Here is a 24,584-nt window from a genome sequence, read left to right as displayed (position 1 = left end):
CCTTTTTTAACAACTGTGAGAAGCTTAATAAGTCAGACTCTATTTTTTGCTTTTATTCCAATATATAATCTAGTTCATGACATAAAAGGTGACATTTTTATCTCGCTGTTCCTTTCATGTGGCCAAAAACAGCTATGGGCTTATTTCCTTCAGGTGATAACCACCCCGTCTCATACTGCATTCATAAGTTGACACAGCATGAGCAGCATTTTACATGCTGATTAGTTTGTTTTGGCGCAATCACTGCATGATAATTACTTCCCAGTAAGTGATCGGGTTTTACATAATGAAGCACTGTGTGTTCGGCACAGTACAGCCTGCTTGCACGAGGGGGTGAAAAGAATTAATAATGCTGATGATGTGTGATTTGGTTCATGTTCTTATTGTAAACTAATTGCACATGTTTAGTTCTTTCATATCGGATACTACAGTATTACTATGACTAGTCACTGAAGTATGAAAATAAGCACCAACTAATGACTTATTTCATTAATGAATCATTTGATGTTAATTCTTACAGCCAATGGCTTTCAGTCCAAGGCCAGTGAGGGTGGTGTTCAAAGGAAGCAGCTGCCCTACTCAGTGGAGACTCCCTATGGCTTCCACCTGGATCTTGATTTCCTCAAGTATGTTGATGATATTGAAAAAGGCAACACAATCAAAAGGGTCCACATTCAGCGCAGGGTAAAGGGCCCACCTAAATTCAGCACTCTGCCCAGAAATTTTAGTCTTCCTGGGCATGGAGTAAGGCCTCCCCCAAAGGAAAAGGACAGTACTTGGTCTGGGACGTCTACCCTGGGTCCCAAGCCTAAATCACGAGTGACAGAGGTTCAACAGATCTTTGACTTTCGAGCAAATGAAGGCGTGATTTCCAGCCAGAGCTGCAGGGGGACCACAAGTCAAGGAACTGGCTATGTTTCAACTAAACCCAAAGATGAAGTAGGCGCGGGGGCTCGCGGTGCTGAAGACAAAACTGGGGGGATTCAGATTCAGAGTCGTCCAAATCTGCTCAGAGCATCGAGCATGCCCATCACGCTACAGCAGCGTAAGAGTTCAGATTCAAGCAGTCCTGACCGTACCGTGGGAACACCAGAAAACGGCTCAACAGAGAACATGTTCCGGGCTTCACCAGACGTAACAGAAAGACGCTGTGTTCCCCAAGATCGAGCAGGTCTTCACCAGCAGATTACTGTTGCACTGAAGCGGGTCAGAGAGCTCGAGGAACAGGTCAAAACCATCCCAGAACTGAAAGCTCAGATCTGCTCTTTGAGGGAGGAGCGGGAGCAGCTGCTTCTTCAGCTACAAGCACAAGCCAAGGCCCAGGCTTCCAAATTATCTGCTACAGTACCAACAGGTTACGATTCTAGGACAAATAATCAATCGCAAGGACAGAGACCTTCACAGGAGATGAAGTTAGTCCTAAAGACTCAACCCACTGGACGTTTAGAAGACACAAGTCTTGGGCCATCAAACCAAGCTGCAGGGAAGGAGAAACAAGGTGAGACAGAGAAAACTAACGTGTTACTATCTGAAGTGGAGAGCTTGGCACAAGGAAAAAGTAGCATGTCCTCAGCACAAGAAGTGGAGAGACAATCACTGCAGCTGGACATACTTGAAAAACAAAAAGAAACAGAGAGTCCACTGGGACAGACAGTGCAAAAACTGCCACGAGACATTTCAGGGGAGGAATTACTATCTATCACAGTGGCTTTAAAAGAAACAGAGACTGCAGCAAAAGAAGGAAAACCAAAGGATCCAGATGATATGCAGAAGTTGCAGGAGAAGCTAACAGTACTAGAGACTAAACTTATTCAGGCTAGCCAGGAGCTAGAGAGCACTAATGCTCTTTTGAAACAGCAAATAGAGGAGAACAAGCTAAAAGAGGAGAGAATACTACAACTGAGTGAGGGAACGAGAGTGGAGGTTTGCACCGCACATGAACGTCCAAGAAGAGAGAGCATTGACACAGGGACAGTGACAGAAAGGATAGATTTTACCCACCAAGAAACAGAGACAGAATCGCCTGGTACTGTAGATCAGGGGACAGACACTGAAAAAATCTGCATTGAAGTGTGCATACCAAAACAAGAGACTAAAAGTACAGATCAAGGACCAGTGACGGGAAAAGCTGACACGCATGACCAGGAGACAGAGATGGAGGCGGCGATAACAGCGACAAGTCCACCGAGGCCCAGAGCCAACAGCATGGAACGAGGCACACTAACCGAGAGCATCATCACCCTGGATCAGATGACCGAGACCCCCGTGGCCGAAAGGGTAAACCAAGTCACAGAAACAGAAGGCGAGATGGTGACGGACCATCCTCACAGACCGAGGGCCAGCAGTGTTGACAGAGGGACAGAGACAGAAAGGGTGGGCACTGTGGACAGAGTGACAGAGACAGAGGTAGCCCAGAGAGCAGACCAGCAGACTGAGACAGAGATGGAGAGACGTCATGACAACAACCCAGCCAGAGGTGTAGAAGCAGAGAGTCAAGTGAGTGAGAACACAGGCAGCCAAAGAGACGAAGTCGTGGTGAGCGAAAGAACAGAAGACAGGGAAACATACGAAAGAATTCAAAGAGAGAGTGAACGTTTAGTTGCTGAGGTTTTATCAGAAAGCTCAGCGGCAGCTGTAGAAAGCATAAAAACTTTAGATGTTGTTAGGAAGAATGAAGAGTGCGCCAGTTCGGCTGCTAAAGCAGAAGAAAATAAGATTAAAGTGAGTTCCGAACAAGATGACTCAGAAACAAAAGAAATTACAGAAGTGGTTGAAACAAGACCAGCTGCCCTACAGAGAAGAGACCAGCTGCCCTACAGAGAAGAGACTACAGAGAAGAAAGAAACAGGAGCCGGGGAGGTTATGTCTGCAGCAGTCAAAGAAACTGTAGCCGCTGACACTGTTGCAGTAACTGAGGGGAATTCAGCTGTGAAGACAGCAGCTCCTGTAAGACCACAAAGAGGCAGGAAACCCTCAGTGGAGCAAACTCAGCCGTCACCACCTCAACTTCAGGTGGTGCCTGTGCGTCCTCGTAGGGGATCCAGTGAAACTCAGACCCAGCCGCAGACGAAAACCCAGCCCCAGGTGCAGGAACAGAGTGCAGCTCAGCTTGAAGCTCGGTCCCCAGAACAGCTCTCTGAAACACAGGTAAAACATCAAACACCGTCTGTGCCTCAGGTTGAGGACCACACTATAGCAAAGAAACCTCCTGGAGGGTCTGGAGAGAAGCAGTCTGAATCTCGACTTCAGTCTGAGACTCAGGCCTTGTCTCCGGGCTCTAGTGAAGTCCAAGTCAGGCCTAAATCAATACAAGCGCAATCTCAAACTTCTGTACCTCGGCGGGACTCAAAAGAGCTGAAAGCACCGCAGAGGGTGTCTGGTGCATCACACACTCCTAGACGGGGATCGGGAGAAGCCCAGACCCAACCACCTCGCCAAGCGTCAAGCGATGCTCAAACTCAACCTCAGGGTTCACGTAGAAGCTCCAGTGAGGCTCAGGCCCCTCCGAAAGATGCCAGTGAGACACAGTCACTGCGCAGAGGCTCCAGTGAAGCAGCTCAGCGCCGTGGCTCAAGCGAAGCCCAGGGTTCACGTCGCGACACCGGGGAGGCCCAGCCTCCTCGAAGAGGCTCCAGCGAATCACCAACATCGCCTGCAGCTTTGGGTCAAGTTGTAACTCGGATAACGGGGCTGCTAGGAGAGCAGTGGGCACATCTCGGAAGCAGCTCTGGCACTCAGCAAACAGCCAGCCAGCAGGAGAGCGCGAGCACACAGAAAAAGACGACAGGGAAAAGAGCAGAGGCTGGAAAGGCAACGTCAGCCAAGCCAGCGGGGAAAGCAGCTCCATCAGCAGCAGCGACAGGGAAACCAGCGGGGAAACCTGGTACTTCCAAAATGAGCTCCATTCAGAGCCAACTGGTCAGCTCCCTCAGTGTCCTCTCTGCCTTCTACTCCCCAAGCCAGAAAGCGGCTGCTGCCAGCAAACAGCAAGAACAAGGTAGGCCCGTGGTTCATCTGTCTGATAGCTGCTCACCTATTTGTATTAGCTAAAGCCATTTCTCTCTTATAGTCACTGAATAAATCCTTTCAAGGAGCATAATGATGCATTATCCATGCCGCTTCATTACAACATGTCCCTTATGATCTATAATTGTCATGAAGTATTATAAATGTGTACAGCTCATTAGCCTGAAACATTGACTTCTCTCCCTAAAAAGAACTCCTGCAGAAACAGCCAAACATTTTCAGTGTGGTTAGACAAATATCCATGGTTTCACTTGTATAGGCGCAGCTTAGCCCTGCAAACTCTTACAAATGGTGCGTTCACAGCACAGATTTTTTTCATTGCAACTTGAAACCACACTGCTCCCATTCAATTACTGGGAACATTATACTCAAGTTGATATGCTGTCAAATTATCACTTCTCCTGCTTCTATGAATAGTACTGTACTACAAAAGTACTACAAAAGTTTTAGTGTGCCTTAGTCATGAAATTAGATGCTGTAATAGGATCGCAATAGAAATAAATGACATTGCTTAACTTATTTTAAGGTTAATATCTTGAAATTGATGTGCCTTTTCTTTCTGGAGAGCGCAGGCATTGTTAATATAAGACATATTACGCAGAGCACAAAATACACTGAGCACTGTTGCTACAGTAAATGTCAGTTTTACTCTGAAATGCAGAGTGGAGGAGGGATGAGGGATGGGGAGCTGGGAATAGGCATTTTTTTCTGTAATATACAAGAGTGGAAAAAAACACACATTACTAAAAACTGTCAAAATGACATGGTTCAGTGACCTTCAAGAGCACACGTACACATTTCTTGTTCCCCACAATATATGCAAAGACAGAATCACACGGCAAAGTTCACACGTGTGGTTAAGCATCTGTTTACAGTACACAGTCGAATGGATCCTTAAGCACCGGTCCTCACACATATATCAAACAGATGACGCCTCTCTCTTCCCTCCCCTGATATGTCTCTCCTGTTTCTGGTCATGGTACTCACTCGCTCAACTATCACACACATATTTTATTTTCAAAGTTCATCTACAGTTCAGTGCCGGGAGCACAGTGTGGTACAGGAGTGTTTTTAAGTCAGGTTTGAGATGTGCGTATTTCAGACCCATTTCTGAGGTGCCTATGGCTGATGTGAAGTTTCCCAGTGTGGCCTTTTAAACGTCTTATCATCTTCTGTGTGTGTTAAAAAGAAACGCCTACTGCTGCATTGAGGAATTCACTCATTCTAGTCAATCTGTGCCTTGAGTGAAATATCTCTGACAAAGCGAAGGAGGGTTAAATCACACAACTAATTTATTTATTAGGAATTAGGAAAAGGATATTTTTATATTTCAAGTATGTTTCTAACCCTCCTCTCCATGTTGCTCTCCTGGGAGGTACTAGATCTAAAAGCATCATTCTTCTTAGATGGTGGTCCCTGGGAATTTTTTTTAAACTGGTATTTTTTGGCTCAAAGCTACGGTCTTGTGTCCTTACATAAAACATTACAGATACTCTGCACCATGTCTGCTGTCACGCACAACTGAGACAGCTATACTGGGCTCACAGCCAAAGGGAGTCAGCATAAGAGCCCACACAGAATCAATTCCTGGGCAGTTACATACATAAATGGGCCTGGCAGAGTCAAGGTTGGATGTTGTCAATAAGGTGTATAGTCTTGACCTGTATATATTTCCATGGAGAATACTTCGAGGCCTTAGTGTGTACTTGGAAAGTTAAATCTAATTAAAAACTGAAGTATGTGCTTTAGATTTCAGTTCAGCAGTCTTAATTGTTGTCTTTGTATAGAGTATAGCAAATGGGGCTCTAGCTTTTCTGTTCTGTGTTAACACAAGCTTTCCACATCATTTGATTGGCTGTACTTACTCGTTGTTTTTTCCCCAATATCTTCCAGGCTCAAAATCACTGACATTCACATACAGACACAAGAGCACACAGAAACAAGCAGACAGACATACAGTGGGGCAAAAAAGTATTTAGTCAGCCACCGATTGTGCAAGTTCCCCCACTTAAAATGATGACAGAGGTCAGTAATTTGCACCAGAGGTACACTTCAACTGTGAGAGACAGAATGTGAAAAAAAAATATCCATGAATCCACATGGTAGGATTTGTAAAGAATTTATTCGTAAATCAGGGTGGAAAATAAGTATTTGGTCAATAACAAAAATACAACTCAATACTTTGTAACATAACCTTTGTTGGCAATAACAGAGGTCAAACGTTTACTATAGGTCTTTACCAGGTTTGCACACACAGTAGCTGGTATTTTGGCCCATTCCTCCATGCAGATCTTCTCGAGAGCAGTGATGTTTTGGGGCTGTCGCCGAGCAACACGGACTTTCAACTCCCGCCACAGATTTTCTATGGGGTTGAGGTCTGGAGACTGGCTAGGCCACTCCAGGACTTTCAAATGCTTCTTACGGAGCCACTCCTTTGTTGCCCGGGCGGTGTGTTTTGGATCATTGTCATGTTGGAAGACCCAGCCTCGTTTCATCTTCAAAGTTCTCACTGATGGAAGGAGGTTTTGGCTCAAAATCTCACGATACATGGCCCCATTCATTCTGTCCTTAACACGGATCAGTCGTCCTGTCCCCTTGGCAGAAAAACAGCCCCATAGCATGATGTTTCCACCCCCATGCTTCACAGTAGGTATGGTGTTCTTGGGATGCAACTCAGTATTCTTCTTCTTCCAAACACGACGAGTTGAGTTTATACCAAAAAGTTCTACTTTGGTTTCATCTGACCACATGACATTCTCCCAATCCTCTGCTGTATCATCCATGTGCTCTCTGGCAAACTTCAGACGGGCCTGGACATGCACTGGCTTCAGCAGCGGAACACGTCTGGCACTGCGGGATTTGATTCCCTGCCGTTGTAGTGTGTTACTGATGGTGACCTTTGTTACTTTGGTCCCAGCTCTCTGCAGGTCATTCACCAGGTCCCCCCGTGTGGTTCTGGGATCTTTGCTCACCGTTCTCATGATCATTTTGACCCCACGGGATGAGATCTTGCGTGGAGCCCCAGATCGAGGGAGATTATCAGTGGTCTTGTATGTCTTCCATTTTCTGATGATTGCTCCCACAGTTGATTTTTTCACACCAAGCTGCTTGCCTATTGTAGATTCACTCTTCCCAGTCTGGTGCAGGTCTACAATACTTTTCCTGGTGTCCTTCGAAAGCTCTTTGGTCTTGGCCATGGCGGAGTTTGGAGTCTGACTGTTTGAGGCTGTGGACAGGTGTCTTTTATACAGATGATGAGTTCAAACAGGTGCCATTCATACAGGTAACGAGTGGGGGACAGAAAAGCTTCTTACAGAAGACGTTACAGGTCTGTGAGAGCCAGAGATTTTCCTTGTTTGAGGTGACCAAATACTTATTTTCCACCCTAATTTACGAATAAATTCTTTACAAATCCTACCATGTGAATTCATGGATTTTTTTTTCACATTCTGTCTCTCACAGTTGATGTGTACCTCTGGTGCAAATTACTGACCTCTGTCATCATTTTAAGTGGGGGAACTTGCACAATCGGTGGCTGACTAAATACTTTTTTGCCCCACTGTACTTATAACACTAGCCCAAAGAAATACAGTCGCCGTTTGCAAATTGTTGTTGTCTGTTACCTAATGAGATAAAAGTCAATAACAATGTAGATGTAAGTGTACTATGTGCAAATGTAAATATAAACAAAATACAATGATTTACAAATCTCACCAACCCATATTTTATTCATAATGGGATGTAGAAACCATATCAAATGAAACATTATTAGCTCATTTTGAATTTGATAGCAGTAACGTGTCAAAAAAGTTCAGGTAGGTGCAACAAATGGCTGGAAAAGTAAGTGGTACTAAAAAAAAGAGCTAGAGGAGCATTTTGGGACTAAAGTTTATAATAAACTTGTGTGTAACATGATTGGGTATAAAAAAAAGAACATCGCAGAGAGGCAACATTTAACCAGTTTGCAAAAAAATTGCATCTATAAATTGGAGAATGATTTCAGAATAATGTTCCTCAATGCTATATTGCAAAGACATCATCTACAGTGCATAATATTATCAAAAGATTCTGCAAATTTGGAGAAATCTCTGCGCGCACGGGACAAGGCTCAAAATATTGGTTGCTTGATGCTTGTGATTGAGGTGGCAGACCTTTAAAAACAGGCATGATTCTGTCATGGAAATCAGTGCATGGGCTCAGGGACACTTCTAGAAATCTTTGTGAACACAGTTCATGAAGCCATACGCAAATGTAGGTTAAAACTTAAGAAAGCTGTGAACATGAATCAGAAACGTCACCATCTTCTCTGGGCCAAAGGTCATTTAAAATGTAATGAGGAAAAGTGGAAAACTGTTCTGTAGTCAGATGATTTAAAATGTGAAATAAAGGATACCGCCTCCTCCGTACTAAAGAAGAAATGGACCTTTGGGCTCATTATCAGTACTTAGCTCAAAAACCTGCATCACTGATGTTATGGGGCTGTATTTATTCTAACCATAAGCCTGTAAAGGTGACAGATCTTAAAACACTGAGACACTGTGATGTCCTCTGACTCATATCACACTGTTTAGTTGTGAGGATGTTTCAAATAACTTGAACTTGAACACACACACAAAATATACATGCACACACCCAAATTCCACAGAAACCCTATTAATTTTTACTTTCCTCATTTTTATTTTTCATCTTCTCCTCTGCCTCTCGCTCTGTCCTCCTCTTCACTAGGTCTCAAATCCATCATGAAGAAAAATGGTGGAGCAGGCAAGCAGGGGAACAAGGGAGCCAAGAAAAACCTGAAGTTTGTGGGGGTGAATGGAGGGTAAAATCTTCTTTTTAGTCATCGTCCAATCTCTTTGTGATTTATATCTTTGTGTGGGCTGAAATGTGTTTTGTGCACTTATATTTTCATGCTTTTGTCAGTCTTCATCCTTATAGGAAAAATAATGTGTTGCCACTTCTGATTAATGTAAAAAATCCCCTTTTATCTTGATTTAGTTCATTAAAAGTATTTGCTATTAGGTTTGATGTGTTACTGTATGCAAAGGGGCTTCAAGTTTGATGGATTACCCACAAATGTATTTTTCAATGTTGTGGTTAATCCACATAACCACACATTATGTGAAAAAATTCAGAAAGAGCAAAAGATACAGGATTGTCTGAGAAATTTGATTTGATGTTATTTGATTTCTTCTTCTTTGTGTGTAGAAATCCACAGGCGACAGTTTGGATTTTCATGCACCTGTATTTCAGGCTACATGAGGTCCATTCGTAACAAACACTCTTTTCATTCAAGACAAAAAACTGTCTGTGCAGCAGTGTTAATCTTTTGTCATTTAGCCACGTATGCGTCAGCTTTGTCACTGTTTTAAACTTGGATATTAAGCTGTACTTCAGACATCTGCTTCTTGCTGTTTGTCAGGCTCACTAAAGACACGTTGTCCTGAATCTGACCTTGCTGCTGCTTCTGCTGGTGTGCTAATATGCCTGCATTAATGTGTGTTTAGATTATGTGATATGCATGCATAGTTTCTGTTGATGGCACCTAGGTGATTGTGCTAGCGTGCTTATGTCAGCATTTGCTGATGCTGGTTGAAGTGTGTGTGTGTGTTTATGAATTTAAAGTATGGGGATGGCAGTGGTTCTCAATTTTTTTCTGGCATTGCTCACACAGTGCAATTTTCTGTTATTAAATCTAAGGAAGGAATTGTATTTTAGTGAAATAAAACTCAAGAGCAGTTCAGTAATTCAGTTAAGTGGTTTTTCTGTCTCAATTATATAACTTCACTATACTTAAATGTTTTTCAGGCTTTATTGACCTGAAAAATTCTTCATAAAGAATATCTTTACGGTGTCATCTTTAAGATGCTTTGCAGACTTTGTTGTGCTGCTGCTCAAGTGGTTAGCTGCTAGTGGAGTGAGAGGCTTCTTGTCTAAGCTGCTGTGCTGGTATCAGTAATATTGCAAAGGGGTATTTAATGTGTTAGCAATTTTTAGCATCGATTAGCATCCGCGTATCCTGTTCTTTAAACAACTAAACTAACTTTATCTAAACTACTGGAAAAGGGAAAAAAGTACCACTGTGTTTTCAAAGTTTTGTTATTGAGAAGATAAGTATTGGTTCTGGTGATTTACCTACTAATGAGGTAGACAATCACAAAGCAGGAAAAGCAGGAAAACTACAAGATATGAGAAAACTAAGCTTCAAAGTAAAATTTGGGCACAAAGACTTGCTATAAAGTTGCATTTGTTCTTAGGTCATGCTTACAGCATGATTTCATATCCTGTTGTGGTCGTTTACAGTATTTCTCATCACTTACGTAAAAAGTTTCTGTTTTAAATTCCTGGCTATTTTAATCTCCTGCATATGACGGAAATGGCTGCCATGCATAACATTTGTTTTATTCCCGTGTTCCTGCTCTTACATTCCTGGGCTTCACTGTTTTATGACCTGCTCACCTTTGCAGTGTTTTTGCAGACTGTTGTGGTGTAGTCCATTCCTTCCTCCCTTCAACACAATGATCTGTAAACATACCCACATTCAGAAGAACACGTAACAGATTTTTTATGGTATTGCAAGAATCTATTCCTTATAAACTTGGACTAATATGTTTAATAAATTAGATTATATAAAACTTTTTGACATCTAGTGTACATCTCTTTTGGTTTCGTTTCAACCTCTATAAATATTTGACCATTTCCATCTTCCGCCCACCCAATCCTGAAATATGCAGATGTTATTTATAATGAGGCAAACATGTCAGGCAACAATATTTTCTCTGACTATCTTTAGGCTTCTGCCCACAGCAGGAAGTGGTCTGCTGTTCATACTTCTTCTCTTTGTATAGTCTAACCTATCTCTGCTCTCCCTTGAGCTCCTCTGGAATCTCGAGAATGCTGTGGCCCCTGAACGTCTCTTGTGGTGTCTCAGTTTGTCTCTGTGTGTCTACAAGAAGTCTGAATCAGTGGTATTCAGTATAACCTTATCTGATCACTGGCCTTACAGAGGTGACTTGATGATGCGCCCCAGTAATCACACTTATATACATGCTACTCCAGCAGCCTCCGCAGCATATCGTTAGCCTTTTCTCAACGAACAAGGTTGTATGTTGTTCAAGGCTGCTTATGTTTGTGCTCAAACATGTCTGTGGCTTTTTATGTATGTTTAAATTATGTTTATGTTAGGATATGAGGGCAAGGCTGCACAAGGCAAACATCTTTTTCATCTCACTTGTGAAGTCTAGAGGGGAATAACCTGTTAGTATTTATCCTGTCTTGCCTGGTGCTGACTTAACATTGACTTAATATTAGTTTTACCTGCTTAGACATTTCCTTAGTGATGCTGCTAGTGCTGTACAAACTTAGCTTTAGCTTGTGGAATGATTTGAATGATTTCTGTGGAGCTGTTATAGAATCTGCCGTCATCTTTATTATGTTCTCTTTAAGATATGAGACGACATCCAGTGAAGAGTCCAGTGGAGATGAGAAGTCAAAGGTGGAGGTAGAAGAGGAAGATAGCTCAGAACCAGAAGTGGAGAAGGAGCCTGAGAAGGAGCCTGAGAAGGAGCCTGAGAAGCAGCCAGAGGAGGGAGCAGAAGCCCAGAGAAAAGATGCAGAGGTCCCAACTGAGGGAGGAGGTGCTGTGGCTAAAGAGAAGGAGACTGAAAGAGGTCTGCTGGATCCAGAAAGTAGCCAGGAGCTCCTGGAAGAGCAGGCTGGAGGGTGAGACCGACAGCAGAGCTTAAATTATAATCTTCGGTTACCGTGTTGCACTTTATGTGTTTCTCATAAATGTAACTGAGGATTGGGTCTGCTATGATACCAAATGGTTTCTCCATGAACTGCTTTTTGGTATTATTTTACAAATATAGAACAAAAATAACCACATTTGCAGAATTTGCTAGAAGCAGTGTTGGGTTGTTACTCAAAAAAGTTGTTGCACTTGTTACTTGTTACACTACTCATTACTTTTTTGCAATGACCAGAAACAAATTGGCACTTAATTACCAGTTATAGAAACCTCAGTCTACAGTTCCACAAACCAGCAAATATACTTATGTTAAGGACACAATACATAGGATCATTCTTTTACTATTTATGAGCACAAAACCATCAACACAAAGCAAAAATGAAAACCAGCCAAAAAGGCTTTAAAGCAATCAACAGAGTAATTCTACTGTACAAACACATACAGCGAAAAACTGAGGCTTAAAGCTGCTTTTGTTACTTGTTGAAGTTCAGGCTCTGGCTGCAGGACTGGGGTCAGCATGCATTTAGCTTATATCATATAAATATCACTTTGGGTTTTTCATTACCTTTGCTGACATATCTGTGCAGAGCCAAGCTTTTGTTATCCTTGTTATGCTCCTGTTTTTGCCCTGGAGGCAGTTTGCACTTCACCATTGTACACTTAAATGCCCATATCTCCACTCCTGAAGAGCTCTAGACTGCTCCACAAGTTTTCTCCCCCTACACGCAAACTTAAATTAGCTGATTTTAGTGCAAGTTTTTCACTTTATTTCCCTCATTTTATGACTACAGCCAGCATAAATATATTGATGGATCAAGCTTAGATTTTTTCTGGTTTATGCTACTTAGTTATCACAGGCACTGTGAACGGTACAATATTACCTTTACACCCTGAAAGAAAAAACAAATTCACAACTTATCAATTAACAAAGCAGTTGCCAGTAAATCAAGCTATATAGAGGTTTGTTGGCCATTATAAAAAGAGCCGTGCTATATTAAATGGTATCTTTATCTTTAAATGATTAATCTTTAAATTGACAACGCTGTATTAAACATTTATTTCGACACCGACAGCAATACGTAACCTTTTAAAAAAGCTATCAACACCTTGATCAAACTACTGAAGGCTCAGATTCAAACTGTTAAACTTCTGAATTTATATCGCTGGTAAATACTTAATTTTAAACACAAGATGGTTTTTAGTGTTAAATGTTACTAAATATTTATGTGTGTAAATTCTCTAAATAGAGACTGCATTCTCTGCTCACAGGTACAAATATTGGAACAGTCATTCGTATGCAGCCTTATCTGATATAGTTGGTATAGGACAGGCGCTGAATAATGCTTCATGCATGCACTGGAGGCATTACATTGGGACTTTGACTTACATGCATGGGAATTCAGTTAATACACACTCATGCTTTTTTAAATCTTGTGCACATTCATCGCCATAAATGTGTCTGTAATATATATACACACTAAACTGACATTTCAATTCAATTCAGTTTTATTTATATAGCGCCAAATCACAACAACAGTCACATCAAGGCGCTTTATATTGCACAGTAGATCGTACAATAATAAAATGGCAACATTTGTCGCCACAAGTACACTGTAAGCTTCACACAAGCACACACATATTCCAACTTGCAACTAAACTCCTTGATTAAGGGTGCTCAATAGTCACACAGACGTACTTTGTTCTAGGACAAAGCAAATAACTAGCAGTGTTGTCTTCCCTGTCATTGACTGATCACTTATCAGTCTCAGGTATGCAGACAGGGCTGATGGCCATGGGCCCAGGCAGTGAGGAGAAAGCAGGACTTATATTAACTCATCATTCAGCACCTGTCTGATCATTCCTGTGGGTACGTGCAGGATGTGCTTCTATATGTGTATAGGTGTTATAGCTGGAAAGCTAGTACAGGTCACATTGTGACCCACTCAGGCTTGATGCTCAGTTTGCGTGATGGTTTGAGCGCTCTCTGGATATTAATGGGTAGTGAATCAGAGCAAACTGTAACTGTTGAGGTTTGCGTGTGCTATCAATGTGTCAGACTGTTGAGTGATGTGAGTAAGCCATGGAGGCGTGCAAGCCATTTTTTCTTGTATTTTCTTGTTATCATTTCTGACAGAACTTAGACATGAACCACAGAAGCTGGCTTGGCCATACTTAATCCCTGCTGTGTTGTATGGTTTTGGTTTTCAGGGGAAAAGTCGACAAGGGGTTTATAGATGCATGCCTTTATGTAAAGGACCGCATGGAGGAGGTTTCATCCCCAGATAAAGAAATGGTAAGGATTTCTTTGATTGGACTTAATAAAATCGAACCCCGCTTCACTATGGTAAGTTTTTGTTTTTCCATTGTTTTCTGTCTCTCTCCTCAGCGCCAGGTTTTAGTGGTGCTCTACCAGGAGTGGTTCAGAGTCTCCAGTCAAAAGGACTCGCAGGCAGATACTGTCAGATTATACCTGCGACAAGTGGGGATGACCACACCCACTCTCCTGCCATATGTTGTTAACTTGACAGACGGCAATGGGAATATGGCTCTTCACTACAGCGTGTCACACTCCAACTTCCCTGTGGTCAAACTGCTGCTGGATACCGGTGAGACGGAAAGGCACACAGAACGACAAATCCAACTAAAAAACTAAAAGATTATAACTGTGGAAACGTTTTGTTTCTCATCTCTTTTACTCACTCCATCACTTTCTGTGTACATTCAGGCCTGTGCGAAACAGACAATCTCAATAAGGCAGGCTATACTCCAGTGATGCTGGCTGCTCTGACGGCTGCTGAGAGCCCCGATGATCTTGAAGTGGCACAGCAACTGTTGAAAGTGGGAGATGTCAACGCACGCTCCAGACAGGTGTGTATACAGACGGCAGTTGCACTTAGACGCTGGATGAACTAAAAATAAAACGGATATCAAACAGTTTGGTGTGTTGTACAAATAAAATAAAATAGAAAAAGGAAGTAAATACATGTCCTCAACTGCAAGACATCCTTTAGTGGAAACCATACAGGAATCATGAAAAGGACTGCAGAAGCAAATCAAGGTCACCAGAACGAATATTTATGGATGTTTGTATAAGAAGTTAATGTACTATTTAACTCGTCACTTTCTCTCTCTGTCTGCATGTAAGATATACATATCTTCCCATCATTCCTGCCCTCTCACTGTTTAATTCTAATCTCTGTTTTTCTCACTCTTTTTCTAGGCGGGCCAGACAGCACTCATGCTTGCGGTGAGCCATGGCCGCGTTGCCATGGTGAAGCTGCTCCTGAGCTGCGGCGCGGATGTAAATGCCCAGGACCGCGAGGGCTCGACGGCCCTGATGTGTGCCAGCGAGCACGGGCACACGCACATCGCTCGCCTGCTGCTGGAGACAGGTCGCTGTGATACCAGCCTCAAAGATAAGGTATAGCTTTAGGTTGTGCAGTTAAAATCAGGCCATTTAGTGGCTTGTTGTAAACTTGTAGATGTTTTACTTCTCGTTTATGAGACTTTCAGCAATTAATTTCAGCACGTAATTCTTCGCTGTTCGCATTCGACTAATGGTCACATGGCTTTTACCACCTGGTTCGCTCAAAAATGGAGACTGTGGGCTCTCAGTAAGGTTATAGGGATATGGGAACTGATGGCTGGCCCACACAAAGTAGATTGATTGTTCAGCCTGGTGCATTGATTTCTCCAGTTTGTAGATTCCCCAGTCAGAGAGTGATCACATCATGGCCGGTGCTTTACGCTGCCGAAGCACTTCTGTAATGAGAGCAGTCCTAGAAACACAGAGGCAAATGGACTGGCTGCGTTAAATGGAGAGCAAAGACACTTAGTGTCCTGTGGCAAAAAAAGGATGGATGCAGGTGTGGAGGTGAGTCTTTGTAAATGCCACAGGAAGAGTAGCAACAGTGTTGCAACAAACACCGTGCTGCATCTTACCCCAAAACAACATTAAAAGTAGGCACCGTATGTGATACAGAACATTTATGCTCATGTCTCAGGATGTGGCCTAATAGAATTAAAAGAAGGAGGAAAAAACACAAAGGTAATCTGCAAAAATATTCTTGCAGAATCCTGACATTGCAGATCTGTCAGCTGTATCATTTGACTGACGTCTTGGCATCAAGCGCATTTCTCAAACTGTAAGATGTGCTTGCAAGTGATTGCATTCTGAAGAGCATTTGTAGCAGCGGGTTGGGGAGATTGTTATCCGTAAGGACGCAAGCACCGATAAGCATTCTTATTTCTGATAATTGCTGGTAGAGCACGACTTGAGTGCTTGCCATAAATCCTCGCACGGTACATAATTACAGCACAAGCCCGACAGCGTTTATTTATTTTACTTTGCTGCATTAAAAAAAAAAACAACATTATTGTAATCTGTGCATATTAATTTTTAAAAATATGCTTGCAAGAAAATAAAGAAGATCAAATAAGTAAGTAGGTGACAGTGGCAGTGATTAGATATTTGAGTGCATTTTCAAGAGATCAATCACATACTGGTCACAGTGTGTCATCCCTGTCGCTACTTTATCATATTGCCTGTGCAATAAGTAACAACACAAGATGAAAATACACAAAAAAATACTCTAAATTTTCTTACATATGTTTCATAAGCAAAATGCAAGGTTTACTTGTATTAAGCTTAACATCAATACAAAACATCCCAGGCTTAAAACCTTTATTATTTCAGAGACAATTGCTGTAGGATGTAAAAAGGGTTTATTAGTATACAGAGTCAGGGCAGGTTCAGCATGCACCATACTCCTGATATTCAGTTACTAGAGAATATGTTTAGCCCAAAACAACACTGCCACTGTGTGGTTCAAAAAAGTCACTGCAGTGTTTTGAAACGTCTGTTTTCCCCCCCACCCAGAACGGTCAGACGGCTCTGTTGGTGGCAGAAGGAGCCTCTCAACAAGACATAATTGACCTTCTGAAGGCCAACGCTGAGGTCCAAACCTCTGAGTCCACAAGCACCGCAGACCTCCTCTGAGTCAGAGTTCTCCAAACCATCCCAGCTCGCCATTCAACCGCTCAACTGCTCTGTTTCCGTTAACCGTGGCCGCCAACGTGGGGAGAAAACACTGAAATAAACACACGGTGGTACCGCACACATCATAAGACGTGGCAGGAGCTTTTCTTCCACGTCTATGCCAGTAATGCTGGTGGGTGTCGATGGATATGCTGCATCAACCGCTCAGGTCCACTGCTGAGGGTCCCGACAGCCTGATGAGAAGACGTTTCCACAGTGTCATGTGTGACTGACGGGATGTTAAGTAGGACACAGGGTGAGACTATAAAGCAGGACAACACATTGGGCGGCCTAGCAAGTGGACAGAGAGAGCCTCTGAACTGCTGCTTCCTATCATCAGCTAACTCTTAAAGCAAAATACTAAGCACATGACCTACCTTTGCAAATATAGAATATGAAATAATACATTATTTCTATTTTTTTCCCTTTCATGACATTGAAATCAGTCTTTACGTATTTGGACATAAGCCATTATTGAGGACATACTTTATGTAGAATAGATTATAATCACAAAAACTATTTTCTACTGCACTTTTTTTTTTAATTGTTGATGTGTTTCGTAAATAGTCCTCTATAATATTGGTGTCCAGATGAAATTATATATCTCCGAAAAGCATTCATTAGGAATTTAAATAACAGAATATAACTTATAACAGAATATATTTGACATTCAGTGTATCGTTTTTGCCGTACTACCCATCGCTTTTCACATGTGGGACATGGGTGCTCATCAGCTGTGTGTTAATGAGAAACAAATCCTTTCTGTGGGACATTAAACTATTTTTTATAACCACAACATGACCAGGCTGAAGAAAGACAACGCTCTTCTGTTATGAAGATTGTACTGCATGCCAATACGTTTACTCCCCCTACTGGCTGTCTTATTGTACTAAACAGCAGTATGTTGTAGTACTGTTTGTTCTCATAGCGACTCTCTCTTTCTCTGCATCTCCCGCCTTCAGTTCAAATATATTGTATGCCTTGTTCGCCTACTCGTTTTAAAATCAAACCATGTATGCAACTGCTACAAAATGCACAATGAATGTCAGGCTGGCTGTGACACATTCCAGGAAATTAATGTAGCAAGTTTAAATACACTGGCATGGGCTTTACGACTAACAGACACAGACTGTCAGTGGATGTGGCAGACATTGGAATGAGTCTGGTTATATATATTACGCGTGGCGAGACACATCGTCTCGTCCTTGCTTTCGTGAGGTCTCATTTCATAAACGGTAAGACAACATGGTAAATCTGACCCGAGGTTTGGGTTGAAGGTAGGGCTGGGACTTGGGTTTGCGTTTTAAGAAGCAATAGCAATTGAATACTACCTTACTGTCAGTCATAAAGTAGGTCGAGTGAGTGACCTTGGTCGAGCCTTAATCAGAAAACACAAGACATAAGATGTTTTCCACAGTGTTGATGTTTTTGTACCGCAAACCTACGTTCGTATTCCCGAGCTAATATGAAGCAGGAGTAGCGGTCTTTAAAATAAAGTTTACAGTTTCCCACTCAGTGACCGCTGCTGATGTCAAACAGTCCCGTATGTTTACAGTTAAATGAAATGCTGAAATGATACAACAGAATGGCATAAAATGATCTGTAATATAACATTATTATTATTATTAATTTTAGATAATTCATGTAGTTCATGGACTGCAAAGGAAATAGGGGGAGTAAGCCTAAATTAGAAAAGAAAATTGATAGGCAAATCGATCAAGTTCATTGTAAGCCTCTCTTTTCACCTGATTATGATCATATTTATGACTACTCTGATCTTTGTTCTCTTTTTTAAAGAGTTGGAGGTGGGATTTAAAGGGGAATACCACTTACTACTTTAACAACTGCCATATATGTGACCTATGACCATGATCCAGTCTGAATTTACAAAAGAAAAAAAGCTACACTCCAAACAGCTAACAAAAGGAAACGCTGAACATTTTTCTAGCATACAGACAAATCAAACCTATCAGCTGTTATTATCATTTATTAATAAAACTGGATTAGCAGTTGAATATTTGTGGCCATAGTGATACATCATGTCATTGGAATACATTACCATTTTGTCTTAATTGGTATTAATTTGGGGGGTTTTTTGCAGTGGGGTTTGTCATTCTAGTTAATGTTTTCGGACACAAATATAAAAATATGTAGACTGACCATGACGCAGGACTCATTTTAAATGAAGTATATTATATAGATCTATATACTTTGACTTATATAGTACATTTACACAAGAAAATACTTTTTTCACACTGACTTAGTAATCAGATAAGTATTTGTGGGGGCTCACAAAGTAGCACAGGTTCTCTCCACAACGACGCTGCATTCACACAACATCAGTAAATCTCAATGTTAACTCTGTGCAGCGCATCTGATCATCACTGACTGTCTGTGTATGAAGGAACAAAAATAAGAGTCTGTACAGCCGTAGCTTCCTGCATTGCAGACAGCCAAAGGATGATCGGGAGGGCGCTGCGAGAATTATCTGGTGAATCTGGTCTTCCGTGCCTGCGTATAAGTCTCTATGAAAATCTATATGTTTAATCCCCTGTGACCCAGATATTATAAGGTTTCACATGAGCACCAAAGAATTGAAACCAAATCTGTTTCACACGGGACTAAATATGTATGTTATCTGTTCCTGTAAATCCAGCCAAATATATGTATATGTACATACAGTATTGTGAAAAGTATATAACAAGTATTGTCTGACAGTTTGCTCTAAGATTACAGTATTTATTCCAAATGCTATATTTTTTATCGTATAATATACCTATGTATGCATGGACAAATATTCAAGTGATACAGCTCAATGGGAATTTTGAATGACTGAAAACTGTACTGAGTATACCCTGATGATGTGATCATTTAACTTATCTTTCATCGGTTGGGTGGTTATAGTACATAGTGTGATTTGACGAGGTTGTGGACTGTCATGTGTCCTTTAATGCTACTCTTGACATTTCAGATCTGACACTGACTTAAGCTATGAGAGCAACGTCTCCCTTGTTTGAATATCAAAGTGGAAATCCGAGCCGACGTACATGACAGAGTCAAATGTAAAAAGTTGTACCTCTCTGTAAGATTCCTTGTACAACAGGCTTGTATGTTACAAACCAGAGAATTAATTCTAAATAAATAAATGATAAACTCATGTTGTCGCATATGATTTTTTCTTTTTTAAATCAACCACAAAGCTGTGACAGACATGATTAATTACACATTCGGGCCATTCAGGCAAAAGTATACAAAAACAGTTTCTGTCGGAAGATGTGAAAAAGTAAGTACATCCCAATGAAAACAGTTTTTGTCTCATGTATTTTAACCAAAGCAGTGAGAAGTGCTGAAAACTGCAGTGGCTTGAGTCTGGCTCCAAAATTAAGTATACCTTATGGATAAAATGATAAAATGCCCAACTTCAGGTGCTGGAATGGCTCAGTGGGTTGAGCAGGCTCAACTTTCTAATCTTGTTTAGTCTTTACCTCACAATATAAACCCTGAGGTCACTGTTTTTGTGAATTAGTTCCATATAAATAACATAAAATACATTTATAACTCTGGAAACATCCCACTGATAAAATGTGATATAAACATATCACATAAAATGTTACAGTCATGCAGCCCCGTGTGCACCCTGTGATACATGAGCTTGCAGAATTACTTTTAGCAGCAATAACTTGAAGCAGTTGTTTTCTGTATGGCTTTAACAGTCTCTCACATCACTGTTGAGGAACCATTCTTCTTTTGCACTCTTGCTTCAGTTCATTGAAGTTTGAGGGTATTCATTCATGCTCAGCTCTCTTTAAGTTTCCACCAGAGCCTTTCAATCGAGTTGAGATTTGAACTTTGACTGAGCCATTGCAGCACTTTGATTCTTTTTATGCCGCTGTGTTTGGGTCCTGTTGCATGACCCAGTTTGTGCCAAGCTTCAGCTGTCAGACAGATGGCCTCACATTTGATTCCAGAATACTTTGGTTTACAGGAGTTTATGGTCAACTTAATGACTGCAAAGTACCCACATCCTGGTTCTGACAAACAAGCTCAAATCATCACCATTCCACCACCATGCTTGAAAGTTGATATGAGGTGTGCTGTAATTTTCACCAAACAAATCTCCACTTCGGTCCGGTCTTTCCAAAGGACATTGTTCAAGAAGTCTTGCAATATATTCAGATATTTATTTTCCATAACAAAGCTGTCTTGTTATGTTATTTTTAGAAAGAACACACTTTCTCTTGTCAACCCTTCCAAACAAGCTATATTTGTTCAGCCTTTCTCTGATTATACTCTCATGAACTCTAATGTGCCTGTAGAGTCTGAGATGTAACTCTTGGGAGTTTTGCAATTTTATCTGAGCATTCAATGGTCTGAGCTTGGAGTGAATTTGCTGGGACAGCCACTCCTGGAAAGATTATGGCATTCTGTTAAGGCACACCTGAATGCTTCAAGCCAGCTAACTGATCAAAACTTATATAGCTTCAGTGCATCTGTAATAAATATGTGCAAGTTTCAGTGCTTCGTTTAAACTGTATGATACTTATACTGACCCAGGGTCAGTGTAAAATACAATCCTAGCTGTGTGAACAAAGCCTGGCTTCTTTAATCCTGCATGACAAACCTCAGGATGCAGGCTATTATTACTCTTTCCTGCTGGCACACCTGTCACACCTGAGAGTCAGCTAGAAACTTACAGTGACGTGGACATCATGCAAAGACTGCCAGACTCTGTAATACTGCAAATGATCAGTGACTCAGGTTAACACTAAACTTTAAACGGTACCTCTGTGTCTCTGTGTGCTGAACATTTAGGATTGAGTCAGGCTGCATGAGCTGAAGCTCTTATTTGTATATATCAGTATTTTTTTATTCAGGTGTGGGGAAAATACGTAACACTGCAGTGAAGCGATGTACCAGATTAATCCCTGGCCAAAGGTATCGTACTTAAATCAGACTACTGATCCAGCCACATCAGCCTTTTGTGAGGTCTGTTTAAAGTTGACTAAAAGTGAACTGCAGGTTCCTGAGAGGTGGACTGTGAGCACAGAAACACATCTACACACAGCTGCAGCAAACTTACATTAATTTTAAATAGATTTGTTACTCTGGTGTCTGTCTCTGTGTTAGTCCTCTGACAGACTGGTGACCTGTCCAGGTGTGCTCTACCTATGACTACTGGGACAGGCTCTAGCCTCTGTAATAGAAATTTTCTGTTATTCTCATTTAAAGTATTTAAGTGCTTATGCATATGCTTAGTTGTGACACTGTTACTGTTCAGTGAAAGTTTCTAAAACTAGATTAACTTACTTCAGCGTCAGCAGTTTGAGAGAACAACTCCCTTTACAGGTGCTGATAAGGCCACAAAACAGCATAACCATTGATCCGTTGAAGTGTGGTAGGATCCGTTTGTAACTTCCTCCCTCTTCCTTGGAATGCATAAAGGAGCAGGAGCACCACTTCTGTGGCAGCGCTGACATGACTGAACTGTGATGTTTGATGTGTGTTGGCGCAGTAATAAATAGCTTGATCACAGCTCTTTCTGTGTTGCAGACTTTATTTAAAAAAATTCCACAACACCTCCCACTGTGAACCTGAATTGAATATTCAGAAGACATTTGTTTAAATAGTTCTACAAATCGGAGCTGTTGGTGTGTCCTTGGATTGTGTGGTAATAATATTAGAGCCTGCAATCTTTCTTACTGAATCTCTACTATGAGTCATGTTACCTGAGATTAATTCTATGTTTACCTGTCAGCCTGGACGAATGTGCTGTGTGAAGGAAATTAAATTAAATCAGATCTGAACTGCTGCTACTTTTTGTTATTTTAATTCTCTTCTCTGTTTTCCAGAACAGTTCTCCACAGTCGCTGTCCACATGGGTCAGTGGGACCAAGAAGCACTCTGCTAATGTGTGGACTCTGACCAGCAACATCCAGCAGGACCCAGACAGCGTTTTCTATCTCCCAGCTGGAGTTTTTGTTTGTCTGTGACTGGAGAGTCAGATTTTTGTTGAGCTTCACACTTGCAGACCTAAGTCAGTTTGCAGAGATCCCTCCCACCCTGGCTTTTATGTCCTAGATTAGGGCTGCTCGATTATGGCAAAAATGATAATCACGATTATTTTCACTGAAATTGAGATCACGATTATTTGACGATATTTATTTAACCCTTTAAGACCTACCATAGAACCAAGTCCACCAGAGCTTATATTATTTTTTTACATGCTGTAGTGCCATTTGTGGGAGCATTTCAAGTTGCTATACATCAATACAACTGTTATAGCCCATATTTTAATAATATGTATGCATTAAGTCCATAGTAATTACATAAATTGCAAAAAAGTGCAATAAACTACAAAAAAAATTGAAAATCGCTTTTGTTTTGTTTACATATATTTCTACTTGGAGAAATTTAAGAGGCTTATCCCTCAAAACTTTAAATACAATAAAGTTGCAAAAAAATAGTTTCCCACCACAGGAAATTTATTTTGAGTGTCTTCATAGTTTTATTTTGGAGATACAGCAATTTTTATATACTGCAGGAAAAACAAAAAACAATCCTATGATGCAAATTTGCAAAGAAAACAGCATGTGCATCATTTCACTGTGGGAAGTGTTACGAACAGCTGATAGGAACGGCAAAGCGTGTTTCTGGAATATTATGTTTTTGTTCCTGCAAGCGCTTTTTATGCAATTTTTGCAATTTTTGCAAAGCTTTATGTGGAAGGAAACTGTGACCGAGGACAAGCTGATGGCATCAGATGTAAGTACAACTCCTCCGGTTTCATATGCAAAACAAATTATTGCGCTAGCTTACACGGTTCAGGTTCTACAGGGATTTAAAAATAGTTACGCAAAACGGAGCTTACTGCTCTGACCGGCTTTAAAGGGTTAACAATAACTTTAAAAAAAATAATATAAAATGGTGTGCAACACCACTGAAGTTTTTTTTTTTTTTTTTTTTTAAACTCTCTTTTCAACCAACGGCAGTCACTCTCCAAATAACTTCTGCTTAGCTTTCCGAGCTTCCCTCGGGTCCTCTTAATCAGCGGTCTCCACCCTTTTTTGCGCCACGGACCGGTTTATGCCCGACAATATTTTCACAGACGGCCTTTAAGGTGTCGCGGATAAATGAGGGAGGGGCTAATAATCGGCTCAGTCATTTTTAATGATCGTTGAAAGCCCAGATCGTAATCGTGATTAAAATTCGATTAATTGAGCAGCCCTATCCTAGATTTCTTCTCTGAAACAGTAATATTTAAGTGACTGCTGCTTGTACCACAGGTTAATACACGCTACTGATCCCTGATAGGAGAATCATCAATTTTGGCAACAAAGAAGCCTGGTGGATGTTTGTTTACAGTCTGATGATGGGACATCATGCTCTGCATCGTCAAAGTTTGCCTCCTCATTATTATTCATACCCAGTAATGTGAAGTATGCTTATATCTACTATAACTGAACCAACCTGGTGCTCTTCATTTATGGAGGCTGCTGAGTCTGAATGTTGGATGTTGTGTATCTCGTGTTCTCTGGGTTTTGTTGTCCTCAGTCTTTTCGCAGGATCAGAAAACAAAACCAGGAGGCGCGTAAATGTTTCTTCTCCATGATGTTTCTTCAAATGTTTCTTCTGGATGATGATAAGACTATGACACAGGATGCCACCTTTGGTCTTATGGTGAAGCAAAGCTCAGGAAGAAGTGGGATTAAATGGTACCCACATGTGTGCTGCTGAGAAGGATGTACAGGGGCACCTGCAGCCAAATCCAAGCCT

The 24,584-nt window shown here is 41.3% G+C and overlaps 1 protein-coding gene across 5 annotated transcripts in view; it reads left to right on the top strand.

Annotated features, from left to right (window-relative positions):
- Nucleotides 1–23,472, top strand: part of kank4 (KN motif and ankyrin repeat domains 4) — a 91,176-nt gene extending 67,704 nt beyond the window's left edge. For 4 of the 5 annotated variants that reach the window (XM_086268886.1, XM_086268885.1, XM_086268888.1 and 1 more), the window contains exons 3-10: nucleotides 521–3,997; nucleotides 8,752–8,845; nucleotides 11,470–11,745; nucleotides 13,982–14,066; nucleotides 14,160–14,379; nucleotides 14,499–14,641; nucleotides 14,994–15,194; nucleotides 16,653–19,962. In XM_086268886.1, coding sequence (XP_086125012.1) covers nucleotides 521–3,997; nucleotides 8,752–8,845; nucleotides 11,470–11,745; nucleotides 13,982–14,066; nucleotides 14,160–14,379; nucleotides 14,499–14,641; nucleotides 14,994–15,194; nucleotides 16,653–16,772 — 4,616 coding nt within the window. In that variant the 3' untranslated portion in view covers nucleotides 16,773–19,962. Of the gene's footprint in view, nucleotides 1–520; nucleotides 3,998–8,751; nucleotides 8,846–11,469; nucleotides 11,746–13,981; nucleotides 14,067–14,159; nucleotides 14,380–14,498; nucleotides 14,642–14,993; nucleotides 15,195–16,652; nucleotides 19,963–22,660 lie in introns of those variants that run through there. The other variant, XM_086268889.1, reaches the window with a different exon arrangement.
- Nucleotides 23,473–24,584: the final 1,112 nt, after the last annotated feature.

Source organism: Aulonocara sp. 'chitande type north' Nkhata Bay, linkage group LG17, assembly GCF_057382095.1.
Source record: "Aulonocara sp. 'chitande type north' Nkhata Bay isolate Kocher_YH1m ecotype deep benthic linkage group LG17, A_spYH_male_GT1.1, whole genome shotgun sequence".
Classification (NCBI taxonomy): Eukaryota; Metazoa; Chordata; class Actinopteri; order Cichliformes; family Cichlidae; genus Aulonocara; species Aulonocara sp. 'chitande type north' Nkhata Bay.
The sequence above is the reverse complement of the archived record's forward strand: the minus strand, read 5'-3'. Positions and strand labels throughout refer to the sequence as shown.